At 41.2% G+C, this 16,804-nt stretch overlaps 1 protein-coding gene across 3 annotated transcripts in view; it reads right to left on the minus strand.

Moving 5' to 3' along the window:
* The window catches only part of TRPM8 (transient receptor potential cation channel subfamily M member 8), a 62,236-nt gene that overhangs the window by 16,963 nt on the left and 28,469 nt on the right, over positions 1-16,804 (minus strand). For all 3 annotated transcript variants that reach the window (XM_063116050.1, XM_063116052.1, XM_063116051.1), the window contains exons 14-18: positions 15,484-15,629; positions 13,957-14,069; positions 12,577-12,793; positions 946-1,037; positions 569-710 (exon numbers count right to left, since the gene is read on the minus strand). In XM_063116050.1, coding sequence (XP_062972120.1) covers positions 569-710; positions 946-1,037; positions 12,577-12,793; positions 13,957-14,069; positions 15,484-15,629 — 710 coding nt within the window. The remainder of the gene's footprint in view (positions 1-568; positions 711-945; positions 1,038-12,576; positions 12,794-13,956; positions 14,070-15,483; positions 15,630-16,804) is intronic.

Raw genomic sequence — 16,804 nt, forward strand, 5'->3', positions numbered from 1 at the left:
TGAAGGCAGGTTCTGGTGGTGGCGATAGGAGGTGACTGGGGAGGGAGAAGGAAGTGAGTCTGGTGAATCCAATGGGATCACCTGGGCTCATGACTGGCCTTGCGCCAGCTTTCCTAGGTGGACAGATGGGGGGGAGCAGCCTAGCACCACCCCAAATCAGCCCAAGGCACCCCAAGGCTTCAGTACCAACCTGCTTTAGCCTCGGGGAACCTCGGGCTGACTGACCCGGTGCCACCTCGGACTCAGGCCAAGGTGGTGTACAGCCCTAATTCTTTCTCTTTTTATTCAGGGTTGTAGTGTGTTTCTTTTTCTTAGTATAGCGAAGATTTGACACTGAGATATGAATGTCATGCAGTGCACAATTCCTGCATCATTGAGAAGGCAATCATGAATCAATAAACAAACAAGACAGAATGGGAACTACAAGCAGAGATGAGATGGTAGGTCTCACTTAGATGCCCACATGATTTGCCAATCCTTTCTCAACACAAAGAGATTTCTAGAGCACTCACTTTTCAGACACTCAACAATTGCACACATATTTCAGCTTGAAACAGTTATATCTTACCATCCTCTGAAGCATAATTATCTTGGGACCTAGATTTCTGCTTACAGTGAAAATATGGATCAGCCTTAGAGTAAAAATAATGTAATCCAGACAAAAAATTACTCTGCCAGAATACCAGGATGTTTCATTTGAAGAGTGGAGCCTGAGCAAAGAAACAGGTATAGATTAGCCAAAATTCCCATTTTCATTTTGGAGAATAGCTTCTTTTCTGTCAGATTCAGAATTTAGGGTGGCGCAACACCCCCCTCAACTGACATAAGTATCATTTGACCTTATGAAACATTATCCTTATATCACTACCCCAACAGATTGGGCTGCTGGCTCTAAGCTCAAGGGAATAAACGCAGGGCAGGGGCAGTGAGTCTGCCGGAACTCACCTGAACACAATTCCTGCTATGAAGTAAAAAATTCCCAGGGTATCCATAACATTCCACATGTCTGAAAAGTACTTACTACCATTCATATACCACTAATGAAAAAAAGAAGAAGAAAGTCATCAAACAAAAGTGGAGATTCAATATCACATATACCATAGTCAGTAGACTCTAGAGTGAACAATAACACAACCCAAATTTCATTTAGCTTGCTTATATCGGATAGTTTCACTATATTAGTTAAGTCTGCCAAGTCTGTGTATGTTTACGCAGAAGTAAATCTCACTGTGTTAAGTAAGGCTTACTCCCAAGAAAGCGAGCAGAGGACTGTAGCCTTATGCTGCAATCTTAAACATACTTACACAGTGGGACTACTTCTGAGTAGGCTCATATAGGATTGAATTTACAGTGCAATCCTATACGTGTCTACTCAGGAGTAAGTCCCACTGAGTTAAATGGGGCTTATTCTCTTGTAAGTGGCATAGCGTTGTAGCCTCTGTGCCTGTGCTCACCAAACCAGAATAATTTATCAGTTATTTCAGTTGAATTTTTGTAACTGCAAACATACTATGCTGTTCCTCGGTTTATTCTCTTAAACAAGCTCTTTTAGCTGCAGTGTTGTAGAATAAAAATAAATACAAATGAAGGGTAATATGCAAAATAATAAGGAAGATGCAAAATAATAAGGAAATGACCAATTAAGATGCTTCCCCAGACGACTCAGTCAATCATGTTTCTCATATATCTCACAGTGATTTCCCTACACTGTAAAATAAACTCTTGCAATGAGTATTACCAAACTTCCCTTTTTTAAAATAACTATGCATTAAGCTGTTATAGATTCAATTACATTAGATGTTCCTTATTTCAGAACACTCCAGATCTATTAGTGCAACATTTCTTATTTTAGTAATATTGCCTCTCCCAAAAGGCAGGTCAAAACTTGCACTCCAATTTTTGCAGTTCCATTCCACTCCTATGAAAATGAGGAATGGATTTCTGCAACTTTGGGGGTGGGTTTGTGAAGGCCACTGAAATTTCCTGAAAGTTCCGGAGTGGAGTGTTGACTTCAACAGTTAAGTTTGTGGATGTAGTCTGGGAAAGATATTGGGGGTGGGGGGAGCACTGGATGTGGGCAAAATTATAACAGAAGTATTTAAGTGTTTTCCACATTATTTTAATTCATTTTTATTGTGTGTTTCAACCAAAATTTCCAAAAATAAAAAACCATGCAAAATTATAAAAAAAAGAGGGAGAGGGGAAGAGAGAAATATTGTAATATTGATTTGCTAGTAGTTTCAGACCCTGCCCCAATTTGCTCGCTTTGGTGCTTTAACCTTTTTTTCCTTAATGATGGCATGTTTCAATCACAGATCTCTGCCATGTTACTGGAGTATTTTGAAATTAGTGAAGGCACACCTGGCTCTTGCACCACTGAGTGGGAAGCCTGGGAAGCTTTTTTTGTTGCCCATGCATCTTATAAGGGGGGGGGGAGGCAAAACAGTGCAACAAACGTATTTGAATAACAAATTGAAACATCTTTTATTCCAGTTAGCTGCCCCACCCAGCAAATTTGTCAGGATTTACAGAATGTTAAATACGAATGGAATAATTATATTTAATTATTAAATATAATTATTATCATCACTAAATATCCTTTCTCAACCAGCAGAATTTGCTTTAACCTGTTTGTGAGCATCATCTAGGGTGACCATATTTTGGAAACCAAAAAAGAAGACAATATGGCTACCCTCAAGGAGGCGTGGCCACCCCAATGTGCCCACCCCAAGGTGGGGCAAACTTGACATGTCATTACCACCATCACCATTATCATCATCATCATCTATTATCATTACCACCATTGCCATCATTATCATCAACCATCATCCATTATCACCATCATCATTATCATCATCATTATCACCATCATCATCCATTATCATTACCACCCTTCACTGTATCATCATTATCATCATTCATTATCATTACCACCATCATCACCACCACCATCATCCATTATCATTACCACCCTCACTGTATCATCATTATCATCATTCATTATCATTACCACCATCATCACCACCACCATCATCCATTATCATTACCACCCTTCACTGTATCATCATTATCATCATTCATTATCATCACCACCATCATCACCACCACCATCATCCATTATCATTACCACCCTCACTGTATCATCATTATCATCATTCATTATCATTACCACCATCATCATCCATTATCACCATCATTATCACCATGATCCATTATCATCATCACTATATAACCATCATCATCCATTATCATTATTATGATCATCACCATCATTATCATCATCATCACCATGATCCATGAGGCTGAGGGGGATGGGATGGGAACCATGGACTGTGCTGGTCCCGCTGCCTGTACCTTGCGGCTGAGGATGGGATGGAGGATGGCCAGCTGTTCTGCAGCTGGCCCAAGCCCAGCCACCTGGGCCTGGCAGCAAAAACTGAGCCACACCTGTGCCACACGGCTGAAGATGGGGCAGCGGATGGCTGCACTGCCAGCCACCTACCTACCCAGTGGTGGTGCTAGTACTGCTCATTGTCGTCCGCCAGGCCACCCACTGCTGCTGCTGCTCCCGCTCCTGTCGCGGTGGCTGATGCTTCTGTGCAGAATGCAGATCAGCCAGCCAGCCAGCCAGCCAGCCGGGTCTTTAGTGCACTCTAACTTGCGTGAGATCTCTGCTGGGCCTGGGAAGTCTCACCACCGGAAGTCTTGCAAGACTTCCAATTTCCTAGTGAAGAAGGCCAGGCCGACAGGGAAAAGAAGGCCTAACACGAACCGCAGGGCCAGGCACCCCATTTTACCCATGAGTTTGTCCAGTTGGCCTTCTTTTCCCGGAGGAGTCCGGACTTCTCCAGTGGGTATGGTCAGCCTAGCATCATCAGATGAGCATTTTATATCACTCTTGTTACTGGCCACCCACAGATGTTCATGGGTCCTTTTCACGACAACATCTGCCTCCCATACATCTCCTGCTCCTTCTGCTCTTTTCTCTGTCAAAAAATAAGACCCGAAAAATCCTTTTTTCTTTTACTGTAACAAAATGTGATGCCATTTCCTGCTGTGTGCAGGAGAAGCAGCATGATTAAAACGCCCACTGAATGGGGCATACGGTCATTGCTTGCTTCAACTTTTTTCCCCATGTGAAGAAAGAGGAAGCTGTTCATCCCTGTTGAGGGTTAAAAGCAGGAGGCAAAGTGACAGTAGGGAAACATGATTTTCTTTGATAAAAAATTATTGGCAATTCATTTTTGCTACTCTGATTAAATTTGCCTTTCCCTTAGAATTTTTGAGTTGGGCCAGAACTTTATATTCATTTCCAAAAGCTAGAGTTATGACTAATGGGCTTTTCCTAGCTTTTTTTTTCCTCTTGAGAGACAAACCAGAAAGAATAGTTGCATTCATGGTTTTGTGCATGATTGTTTAGAATTTAAAATAGTTCTTTATGCTGATTATCTTTCATTTTTTAAAAAATGCACTCCAGTCATCTCTGTTGCATTGTTACAGCTGATGAATATATTTAGTAATTTGTCTGGTTATTTAATGAATTGGTCAAAATCTGAGCTGGAGATCCTATATCTCAAAGCTTATTAGCAGATTGATAACTTTGATGGATATTATTTATCTTGGAATACTTATTCCCAGAGATATATTTCAAATAATTAAGATTAATTTGAATAAACTGATTAATCAGATTTTGGAGGGGATTTAGATAGATGGACATCTTTAAAGCTGAGCTTCTTGAATAAGATAAATATGCTGAAGATTAATACTATACCTCAGGTTCTTCATGTTATAGGTGAGATTCTATACCTGCAAATATTTTCAGAAAGTCAATGTTTTATTTTGAAAAATGTTTTGGGGTTCCTCTCCACCACATTTATCTTTGAAAAGGATGCATCTTTCAATTGAAGGTGGGTTTGGTTTTTCAGATCTTGCTCTTTATCACTGGGCTTATCTGTTGACTTGTACTGAATTTGGTCATTCTGATTTACAGCAATTCTTCCACTTTGTTCAGTTTTGGAATCTTTTTGTCTGGTTTCTCTCTAAATGGACGGCATTAGGTTCTAGGCATAAAAGAATGGAGATGGTCCCTATCACAGTTTCTACTGTGAGAGATGAGTGGCATATAATGTCATGGCAATTACATTTTGATCCATTTTCTCATGTTAAATTGTCTTTATTGGGAAATCCAGATCTGAAAATTGGTAAGAAAATGTTTTTGTGGCAAACATGGACAGATAAGTCTATTTTTACATTGGATGAACTGGTGGGTGCTGATGATGGATTCTTGCTGTTTTCTAGCTAATGTGTCAAATATGATTTGCAAGCTATGGCTGAATGACAATACTTGCAATTGTAGCATCAGATCCTCCATCATTATTGGAAGTACTTATTGAGGCTGGCCAAGCATATCCATGTCTATAAATACTTGTTATTGGTGAATAAGTATGATATTCAGGGTTCTAAGCAGGAATGGAATAGAGAACTGGATTATCCATTTCTGCCTAATCAATGGATCACTGCTTTGGCTCTATATCTATCACATCTATGGATCTTAGGCTGCATCATATTCAGCAGAAACATTTATTTCATGTCTACTGGATGCCACAATGTCTATTTATTAAGGGTTTGGCTAATTTGCCTAATTCCTGGTGGTTCATAGAATCATTGAATAGCAGAGTTGGAAGGGGCCTACAAGGCCATCGAGTCCAACCCCCTGCTCAATGCAGGAATCCACCCTAAAGCATCCCTGACAGATGGTTGTCCAGCTGCCTCTTGAAGGCCTCTAGTGTGGGAGAGCCCACAATACAGCAAATACTTCTTTTAAATTGCCAATGTCCAGTAGTTGCTTCTTTTTGAGACGAGGTTAGTAGACTGATAAATTTTGTACTGGAACTGTCTTTATTTATTTATTTATTTATTTTTGCATTTCTATACTGCCCAATAGCCGAAGCTCTCTGGGCAGTTTACAAAATTAAGACAATTCAAAACAACAGTATAAAACCATAATATAAAATACAATATAAAAGCACAACCAAGATAAAAACAGTAGCAATGCAAAAATACAAATTTAAAATACAAATTTAAAACAGCAACAGTGCATAAAATTAATTTATGCACTGTTAAAATACTGGGAGAATGAAAAGGTCTTCACCTGGTGTCTAAAATAATATAATGTAGGTGCCAAGCGAACCTCCTTAGGGAGCTCATTCCACAGCCGGGGTGCCACAGCAGAGAAGGCCCTCCTCCTGGTAGCCACCTGCCTCACTTCCTTTGGCAGGGGCTCACAGAGAAGGACCCCTGAGGATGACCTTAGGGTCTGGGCAGGTACATATGGGAGGCGGCGTTTAAGGCTTTAAATGTTAATACCAGTTTATTCACTGATGTACATGCTCTTTTAAATTATCTACCTGCTTCTTGGAAATTAATGAATGCTCAGTGTAAATAGTCAGGATATAAACTGAAAAATAAAATATTAGAATGTTATTGCTGACTGTTATATATTGTTTTATGCTGTTTTGTTTTATTGATTGTTTTATTCTGTTACATTGTTTTTAACTTTGTATGTCACCTAGGGTATTTTGTATATAGTTGGGATATAAATTGAATAAATAAAAATAAAATACAAGGATCTTTTCACCGGTAAAAGACTAATATTTAGACTCTGGAATGATAAACACTTACCTCCTATAATGCAATGGATTGAGGAATTTACAACATGTTCAATATTTGAATGGGTAGCATATAGATGCCACCTTTGAATGAATATTTTTTTGGATTCTATATCAGAAATTTCAAAAATAATACCTCATTAATATATCCAAAATCCGCCAAAATCAAATTATGGGAGCACACTCAAATTTGCATCACAAGACAGTGACCATGTGCAAATGAGTATAATTTCTTGTTAAACTTTTATTTTTCATTTTGTTACGTGCCAGTGACTATTAATTAATTGTAAAGTTTAAGAAATATTCAAGTCCAAGAACATGGTATAGATAAGAATAAAAAGAGGGTGTGTATTTGCCTGTCAGTGCCGTAGCGCTAAGACTGTGAAACCTAGACACCTGAAAATTAGTGTGCTTACTAGGGTATCCTAGGAGTGTACACTTCAAGTTTATTTGGTTTTAAAATGTATTAGTTAATTTTAATTCATTAAAACGTTCCCATGTGTCTAAAACCTGCAGTTACATATTGAGACACTAGGTGACAAATATCCCTAACCAGCACATAGTTTTGCAACTGATACAGTTTGAAGCCAGAGGAGATTAGTGGCAGAAAAGATGGAGTTATATTGCATCATCCTCCCTACCTACTGTGGGCCAGCCCCCGCCCCAGGGCAAGGGAAGGTACAGACCCCTCTCCTTCAGGGAGCTAAAAGGGTGCACCAAAGCAGGGGGCTGTGCCTAGGGGTGTCAGTGTGTGTGCCTTCACTTAGATTGAGCACGTACAATTGGTAGGATCCAACGGTGCCCTACCACTAGCAGCACACAGTGCTGGTTCCCAGTGTGTGTGGGCATGCCCCTAGGGGCATGCACATGGCTCTTACCACCAGTGGCAGTGATGTAGTTCTTCTGGAAGCAAGCCCCCAAATGACCCGAAATGCAAGTTTCTGGAAGGTGCAACCAGAAACCAGATCAGAAATATCCTTTGGGGGCTTGTCCCTGGAAGTGCTACATTGCCACCAAGATCAGCCAGCACATGCCAACAGCCGGTGCATGGTGCCTGGGCCAGCTGCATATGCACTGGGAAGCAGAGGTGCTCACTTCCAGCAGTAGGGCACCTTCGGCTCCTACCCAACGTGTCCAATTCTGACAGCTGCATAGGTTTGGTAGAGGGCTTCGCTGTACCAAACTAATGGCTATTCTGACCAGTGTGAAGCTGGGTCCATTCACTCATCACTAATAAAGAAATACAACTCAGTTAAATAATGAAATTTCTTCCAGGTAAAGATGTTCCAATGAATCTATTCATCATACTCCTTCATACTCCGTTGCCAAACCACTGTCACTTCCCTTGACTTTGCAATATCTAAAATGTGGCTGAACAAGGCATGGTATTTTGTTTGCATGCATGGTGCAATTTTGAACACCCTTGTATGGAGTAACAGCGAATCATTTTCACAAGTCATTCAGAAGCTGAAAAACTCACCTGCAGGTTAGCACATGGCTGCCATTTTGAAATACAAATTTGAGGGTTTTCCCATGGTCCAATTTTAGCAGATTTTGGATATGTTAATCAGCTATCATTTCAGAGTGGAAAACTCTTTCAAATACTTCTGATACAATTTTTGCCGGCATCAAATTATATTTTTCCTAGACTAATGAGTCTCCTAACCTGTTCTGCACCTCAAAAAGGACTCAGGCTTCTCCATAGCTTCCCAGGACCACTGCATTCCCTCCTCCCTTTTGCACATTAAAAGAGAGCCTTCCCAGCTCTGTCACATTTCCTTCAGTGTTCCAACATAGGTCCAAGAAGCTATGGGAAACTGTGACTGTTTTGAAAGTGCAGAATTGTGGTGAGGATGCAGACAGTACAGTGGAGTTCTATTACTGGTCAGAATTTTTTAATTATTGTTATGTTTTAGTTGCTGCCTTGATGGCTTTGGCATTGTAAGTTCACTGCTTTGATGACTTTGTGGGAAAAGGTATACAAATTTGGGTAATGATAAATAAATCCTTGCCCACTTCATCATCTTAATTAAGGTAAGGACAGCACCCCATCCCGAACATGAGGGATTTTTTCCTGACTTCCTCCTAGTCTTCAGGAGTGTGTCATTTCTGCCCTTCCCAATTATCAACAAAAGCTGGGGCCAAAAACCCAGTTACCATTAAACTTTCATCTACTTCATTTGCTTAATTCTGTTAAACAACATCAGTTTCATGTGAGAACCAATTCACACAACCAGTTTATGAACTTCTTTTCCCATCAAGTTAACTTCTCTGCCATTAATCTAGTATGGCTTCTATCTGGGAGTATGACAAGGTCTGCAATGCAAAGAGATGGCCAAAATGCCCATGATAGTTTGTGTGCAAATAGTTACACAGTCCATCAGAGATGTCACAGTGAACTGGGTGCATGCAAACCCACTCATATAGCCCTGTACCAGTGCAAAATTTCAGACCAGATTGATGTATTGTTGCTGTAAACACAGATCTAATCCAAGAATACCACCAAATAATAATAATAATAATAATAATAATAATAATAATAATAATAATTCTTATCCGCCTCTTCCTCTGGATCAAGGCAGGGTATAACATAAAATACAAAAATGATATAAAATGCATAAAACCGATTAAAACTTATAAAACTAATACATTGTTAAAATAACAGCCAGACTTCTTAAAATTCGACTGGGTAGGCTTGCTGGGAGAGATCAGTTTTTATAGCTTTTTTATATTCAGAAAGACTTTATAGAGTTGGCAAATATCTCCCGGCAGGCCATTCCAAAGTCTGGGAGTGGCAGAAGACAAGATCCTCTGGGTAACAGTTGTCAATATTAGGAACTGAAACGTCAATGTTTTCTGAAGCTGTACAAGAACACTTTCATTTTTTAGTAAACAACCAGTCAGGTTTTATAATGAAGCAGTGACATCTACTGGCAGATGGAAACAATTACAGCTAGTTTTCCTCTCAGTATCCCAGAGATACCATGATCATCAATGGGGCGGGGCGGTGGAGGCGGGGTGGAATCGCATTTTCTTACCATCGCTTCTCTGCCTGGGTGTTTGTCCCTCATTACTTCCTCTTTTGAAAGAGGAAGCAAACAACATGCTCATGGCCCATTCAGTGGGCCATTTTGATCCTGCTGTGTCCCCCTGCACTCAGGAGATAGCGGCAACTTCTGTCATTAAAAATAAGTCTTAGTGTGACAAAAAAAAGATGAAATTAGTTAAACAGAATATATTATGTATGGTTGACAAGTGATAGAGAAAATATTGAAACAGCATTTACTGGACATCGCAACTTTCTTCTTGAGGATTGCGACACAGTGGTCACAGCAAAAACTGTGAAATTTTTAGCAACTTCTATTAAAATGAGGGCTGCGATTGCATCCTGAGTTTTAAATTCTACCATTTTTAGCCCTAACTGTATTCAATGTTTTTATTTGCTTGGTGATACTGAGCATATTTGTGTTAAGGATTCCCTTGCTGAACATTTTACTGTATGTTTAATGGTTGTTTTACTGTAAGAAATTGCAATGGCATGGTGCAGATAAAATTTGATTTTGACAGGGGGGAAATTCATGAAATTATTTCAGGTAAACACCATGGAGGTTTTAGAGACTATTAAAATCTATACAGAGAGAACTGTTGTGTGAAGTAAATAAATACAATAAATAAAAGTTTCTCTCAAAGGTAATACGTAATAAACTGCAAGGAATGGTAAGGTTTACATTGTACTACAAATGGCATATCTCTGGGGGCTTAGATGCATTTTCTGTACTTTCTGTCATGTTTACTTTGTTTTCAAACACTACTTAGGGTGTCTGCTCATTTGGCTGAAAAGCAGACAGTCCAGAGGATATGGCATCAGCCCTGCGGGTTAAGTGTTTGCTGATTGCTCCATTTGCTGACCAGACACATTTTCAGCCCATGATAAGAAGGGTTGAAAATAGTTACTTCCTAATGCACTGAAAAGTCATCTGGCCACAGCAGCCGTTTCCCTAAAGTAAGCTATAACATGAGAGATGGTGTAGGGTGCTCTTAGTTGCTCTATAGGCTTTTAAGTCAAATTTGCTGTCATGCTTTTTTATTTATTTTTTAAAATCCAATTCACTGAATATGTTTATTCTCTACTTTCAGTCGATCAACTTTTTTTGAAATTATCTGTCAAGACAGTTATGTCAAGAATACAAACTTTTGAACCACTGAAAGGGTAGGATGTTAATGAACCAAGGGCACATCTATACGGCTTGTTTTCTCAACTTACATGCGCATAATTGCATTTAAGGTCACATGACGCAGCCGTCCATTCGCTGTAGCGCCTGGGGTTTAGCTCGATAATGCGCATATTCGCATCCGCGATTTACCGTGACTTTTTTGATCATATCCGAGTTTGCACTGTGTTACGGTTATGTGAGGTGGGGGGGGGTTTAACTTGCATTTTGACAGGTGGGTGGAACTTTGAGGGGAGGATAATGTGATTGGCCGATTTCCCGCCTTCCCACCTATCTCAGCCAGAGGGAGGAGACGTGCACAGTCCCTCGTCTCGCCGGTGCCATTGTAAGTGGAGGGGGGCATCAATGAGGCATCCAAGGCAAGCGCCTCTCCGAGGCAGCAGAGCAGCGAGCCCATCGGGGGAGGCACCACAGCCTGCCCTGGGGAGCGCCCCCTTATAAGCACCGCGCTCTCGCTCGCTCGGCAGACCTGCCCATGGCGCCTGCCTCTCTCCGCAGAGCAGATAAGTGCCAAGCGGACTTGGCTCACCCCGCCTGCCTGGAGCAGCCGCCCAGTTCAGCAGCTGCCTGTGGCAGGAGCGGCAGCAAAACACCCACTGGAAGGACAGAACCTCGCCTTGCCAAAGTTCACTGGGCGCCTCGCAGGGTCCCCCCCCCCGCCAGCCTCGCAGGGGAAACTTACTTCTGAGTAAACACATCTCCCTGCCCGCATCTATTCCTCCCCATGTCAGAGTAACATAAACAAATGCCTCAGAACAGGCAGGGGAGGCGGTGGGTGGAAGGGCTGAGACAAGGGTGAGCTGCTGCAGTGTGACGCTCTTTGAGCAGAAGCGAATCATGGAAAATGCAGGTTAAAAAATAACGGGACGCAATCCAGTGGTCGTATAGCTGAGGGCCAAGAATGCTTCAAGTCATTCTACTTAGCATTGCTATAGAAACAACTTATTACTAGAACATTTCTTAAGCAATACAGATGTTTAGCTGAATGATATGCAAGCAAGCCTTGTGCCTCAATTTTGCAGTTAGATACATGAGAACAAGTGGGTGCTCTGAAGTTGCTTCTGCCTTGCCTGCCTAGAAGAATTGCAAAGACCAGGTGTTTTACTTTCAGATTTTTATATAAATCTAGATTTCAAGAGGGCAAATCATATGGCATGATAAAAGGAAAAGCCTAATTTGAAGTAAACACCTTTCCCATTTAGATCTATGCCAGATTCAGAATATTGCAACACAAAGGCTATGTAGATGTAACAGACTTTCACCCTAAACCATAGTTAAGGGATTTGATTTTGTAACCAGCCCTTTCTAACATGATTTCTCCCTGCCCTCCCCAAGCTGCCTGTAACTAAGGTTAAGCATTCTGTTGACACTGACAACTGACCTTACCCTAGGATGGAGTCTTCACATGGATCTGCATTACTCTACAAGTCCTGCAGAACCTCATGGACTAGGACACCATGGAAGCATGGCAAATTCCAGCCTCACTAACTAACTAATCCAGTTAAGCCACACACTTAATTAATAATGATCTAGATATAATTCTAATTAATTTAGGAGACCAGCATGGAAATCAAAATGCAAGGGAAAATACACTTGATTCAACTCCACAGAGCCTGCAACTGGAATAAACTCCCTGGAAAATGAACATTTTTTTTTTATTTCCAAGCACTCCCTACTTGTCTCACTTCATCACAAAGCAGGATGAAGACCAGCACATAAAGGATCAGTTCCAGCATGGTGGGCTCCTTCTGGAAATCCATAAGCAGGACATAGGCAAACAGCAGGAGGAAGGCAATGTAGAAGATAACAGTCCAAGAGAAGACTACAAATGGTGAAGTGAAGAACCATGCATAGTAGAAGAACAGCTTTTTGCTCCTCTCAGAAGGCTTTTTCCTGTGCAAGAGAAACAAATAGCTTTGAATACATTAAAACTCATTCTTAAAACAACTATGCTGGAGGGCAGATTTTAGAAAGACCAAGGCAGGATCTACACTACTGCTTTTAAGCGCTATAAAACTGTTATAAAGCGCTTTAAAGCAGTAGTGTAGATCCGGCCCAACTTGTACTATTAAATCAATCTAATACTAGTAGGGTGACCATATTTGGGAAACCAAAAAAGAGGACACCTAGTGTGTGTGGGGGGAAGCAGCTTTCTGAGTCCTGCAGAAAGTATGTTATTCCCCCGCCACCTTAAAGAACCCGATTGGAGTGGAGGAGGGAAAGGATTTCATTCTGCACCACCACCATCCACTCCAATTGGGGCCTTTTCTATAATGTCCACGAATGACCCACTTTCCCCTTTAAGACCTCAATTGGAGCTCGGGGTGGGGGAATGATGTGCCTCAAGAAAGCATGTCATTCCCTCCTGCCATGCTAATGGCAGCCTTAAAGGGGAAGGTGTGTCATTCCAGGACATTATTGAAAATTATAGAAAATCCCCCTTGACACCATGGAAAGAACAAAAACCAGGACAAATCCGGGGAAATCCTGACAGTTGGTCACCCTAAATACTAGGCCATGTGGCAGTTGCACAACTATCTTCTACAACTAGGCTGGCAACTGTTACCCAGAGGACCTTTTCTTCTGCTGCCCCCAGACTGTGGAATGGCCGGCCGGAGGAGATTCGTCAGCTTAATGCTCTCTCTGAGTTTAAGACAGCCGTAAAGACTAGTCTCCTCTGGCAGACCAATCCAGATGAATTTTAAACCTAAGTATTTTAAGATGCTGTGATAGTTAATATTGTATTGGTTTTATATGCTCTTTTAACTAATTTTAAATATTATATTGTGTCTGCTGTCGTTCTCCGCCTTGATCCAGAGGGAGAGGAAGGTAATAAATAAATATATTATTGCTATTATTATTATTATTATTATTATTACATTAACATCAATTCTCCCTCCAGTAAGTTTTTTCCAAGCAATGACAACTTGCTCTTAGAGTACTTGGGGATTTCGCTGTAATGGAAGGAAAGATGGACAGAAGAAGTCTTCATGTGCAACAAAAGATGCACTGTTCTAAAAACAATAACACGATAATACTAATTTGGAAGCATTTACCTGAAGGAGATGAAGCCACAGCATAGTAAAGGGAAAAGGAAAAGGCACAGAATGATCTTCCAATTCTTGGTATCTCTGGAAATCTCTCCATACCACTGTTTTGAAAGAAAATTCTGAAAGACAGAAATAGGAAATCACTTCCGACTCAGCCAGATTCCCCATTCCAGCAGCGGTTGGGTCAGGCCCAGAGAATGGCCTGAAGGTATGTGATGCAGTTCTACTGCTGAAGCTAAGTGGATTCAAGCATAAACGGGACCTTACATAAGACATGCAATTAGCAATTGCTGTGAATAGATGTTTAAGTATTAATTGCAGGGATGGTGGGGAGGGAGGAACTCTGGGTGGTAGGATTAAAGGCCTCCTGGGAAACCTAAACTAGCAGCTTTAAGTTCCCACAAGGAACTTAACTGATTGATTAATTGATTAATCAATTAAAACTGCAAAGTCATGCATATGAATCAAACATGTTGCATGTAGCTTGGCTTTCTTCTGGAGCCATTTGACCTCTTTTCTGAATTGCTCCTTGAATCAGGAAGACACTGCTGGCAAGAGGCATTCTTAGGCCTGAACTATACATTACATACAACTGAATAGAACAGTTGCCTGACAAGCCCTTCAAATGTGCGGTGAACAGAAATGGAGAGGTGCAGGGGACATTCTGTCCTTTCCCTGCCTTTTGTTTTCCCACCCAGACAGGTTTTCCCAACAAAGGGTTTTAAAAACATGTTTCCCCACTATTAAACCCCGCAGGGCAAAAACCATGTGGAAAAGCTTTTCTGACTGGCAGGCAGAGAAAGGTGGACTAAGGACGCAATCCTATGAGTATCCTATACAATTCAAGTAGAAAAGTGATTTTGCCCATCTGGGGAAGGCTTTGTGGGGGGTGGGGAGGTGGGGCAGTGATAGGAAAAGGGATAAGCCAGCAGCCTCGGCCTCCCACCCTCTCCGCCCCCAGGAATGTACCATTCCCCACCCCCACCCCATTTCTGTGCTCACTTTACCAAGCGCTGAAAGGTAGCCAGTGCAGTTCTTCCCCTGCCAGCTATGATGGGGAAGGGGACCAGAGGGGAACATGGCGTCCTGGCTCTGAGCCCTGCCTTTTAGCTCAGAGTCAAGAAACCAAAAAAACCTATGTCTCCCAGACACTGTCTAGGGGACATAGGATGGGTCTCTAAATGACAAGTGCCTCTTCTCCACCACCAACTCAACCAATTGGAAGTGGCTTTTCCACACTTAAAGGGCTCATTCCACATTTTCGCATGTAATACATATTTGGGGCCTTATTGTGTGGGTCGTTAATTAAGATTAATATTATCAACTACTGTGATATAGTTTCATAGCTTGCAACCAAAACATAGCACTGGCTTCTTGACACAATGTTTTTCATGAATATAATGACCAGTAAAATGCAACAGACACTACCCTATACTTGTCTACTTATATAAATGGGTATACGGTTGCAGCCTTACCCAACTTCAGTGAATAAAACCTGACAGTAGGTCATCTGTCTACATCTGTGCTATTTACCTGGACTCCTGGCTGGGCAATGAACTGTTGGTCCTTAGCTTCCACAGCAAGTTCCAGACAATTGCTTCCACCCCAAGCTTCACAGGAATAGATAAGCAGCTGTTCAGCCAGATCTTCATCACTGCTATAACATTCTGTGAACAACTCTAAAAATGGTGAAATCCATAGAGAAGAGTGTCACTGGCCTTTTAACTCTGCCTGGAAAGATAATCTATTTTGGTTAGCTTTCGTGACTATTAAAACATTATTTATAAATATCCCCAGGTTTTGAGGGAAGAGCCGCAGCTCAGTGGCACAGAATCTGGTAGGCATGCAGAAGCAGGAGGTGAGTGCAGCCCTTGCACCAAAACCATAATTAATGTTATGTGTATGAATATGTAATAACACACATGATTTACAAAAATAAAATTTATTTGTATTAATGTGCTAGCTGAAATCATTGGTAATGGGTAGTACGAGATGCAGCTGCTGGTATGTTGGGAAACCCCTGAGAATCAAACTTGCACATGCTCCTGCTAAAATATATGCACCGCATCTCCTAGATAAATTAAAACAATGGGTCGAAGAACATCAGGTCTTGTCCCCGATGCAGGCAGGTTTTCATAAGCGGCCCAGCACAGTAGATCAGTGCTTTGTTCTGAACTATCTCATCCAAAAGTATGTAAACTGTCCATCAAAAAAGTTATATATCAAATTTGTAAATCTTTCATCTGCATTTGATTCAATGCATAAACCCACAACGTTTATGGAAGAAATTAGATGCCATCTCAGTTGATAAACACCTGCTGTTCCTGGTGCAGCAACTTTATTCTAACACTGCTATCAAAATTCGAGTTGGCATGGCAGGTTCCCTCTCTGATTCAATCCTAACAGTAAGGGGAGTCAAACAAGGCTGTATCCTGGCACCACTTCTATTTAACCTTTATATAAATGACATAACTCAGGAGCTTTCTTCTTGGGCTTATTTCCCTCCTGCAGCTGGGAAACAGAAGGTCCCAGTTCTGCTTTATGTAGATGATACGGCACTTATTTCATTAACCCAAACTGGCATGAGAAGATAACTCACTAAATTTGGAAATTACTGCAAGCAGGAAGGTCTATCCATTAACTACAGCAAAACAAAAGTGGTTGTGTTTGCCAAAAGGCATGAACAGCATAAATGGACCCTGGATGGACATAGTATTGAACAATGTCGTTCATTCAAATATTTAGGGCTTAATTTCCCTGAAAATACCCTATGGCATCCCCATTTCGAGGCAATTACATTTTCAGCTGCCCATCTATCAGGGCCTATAAAGAAACTGCACTATACCAAGTGCCA

This window comes from Elgaria multicarinata, chromosome 2 (genome assembly GCF_023053635.1).
Source record: "Elgaria multicarinata webbii isolate HBS135686 ecotype San Diego chromosome 2, rElgMul1.1.pri, whole genome shotgun sequence".
Taxonomy (NCBI): Eukaryota; Metazoa; Chordata; class Lepidosauria; order Squamata; family Anguidae; genus Elgaria; species Elgaria multicarinata.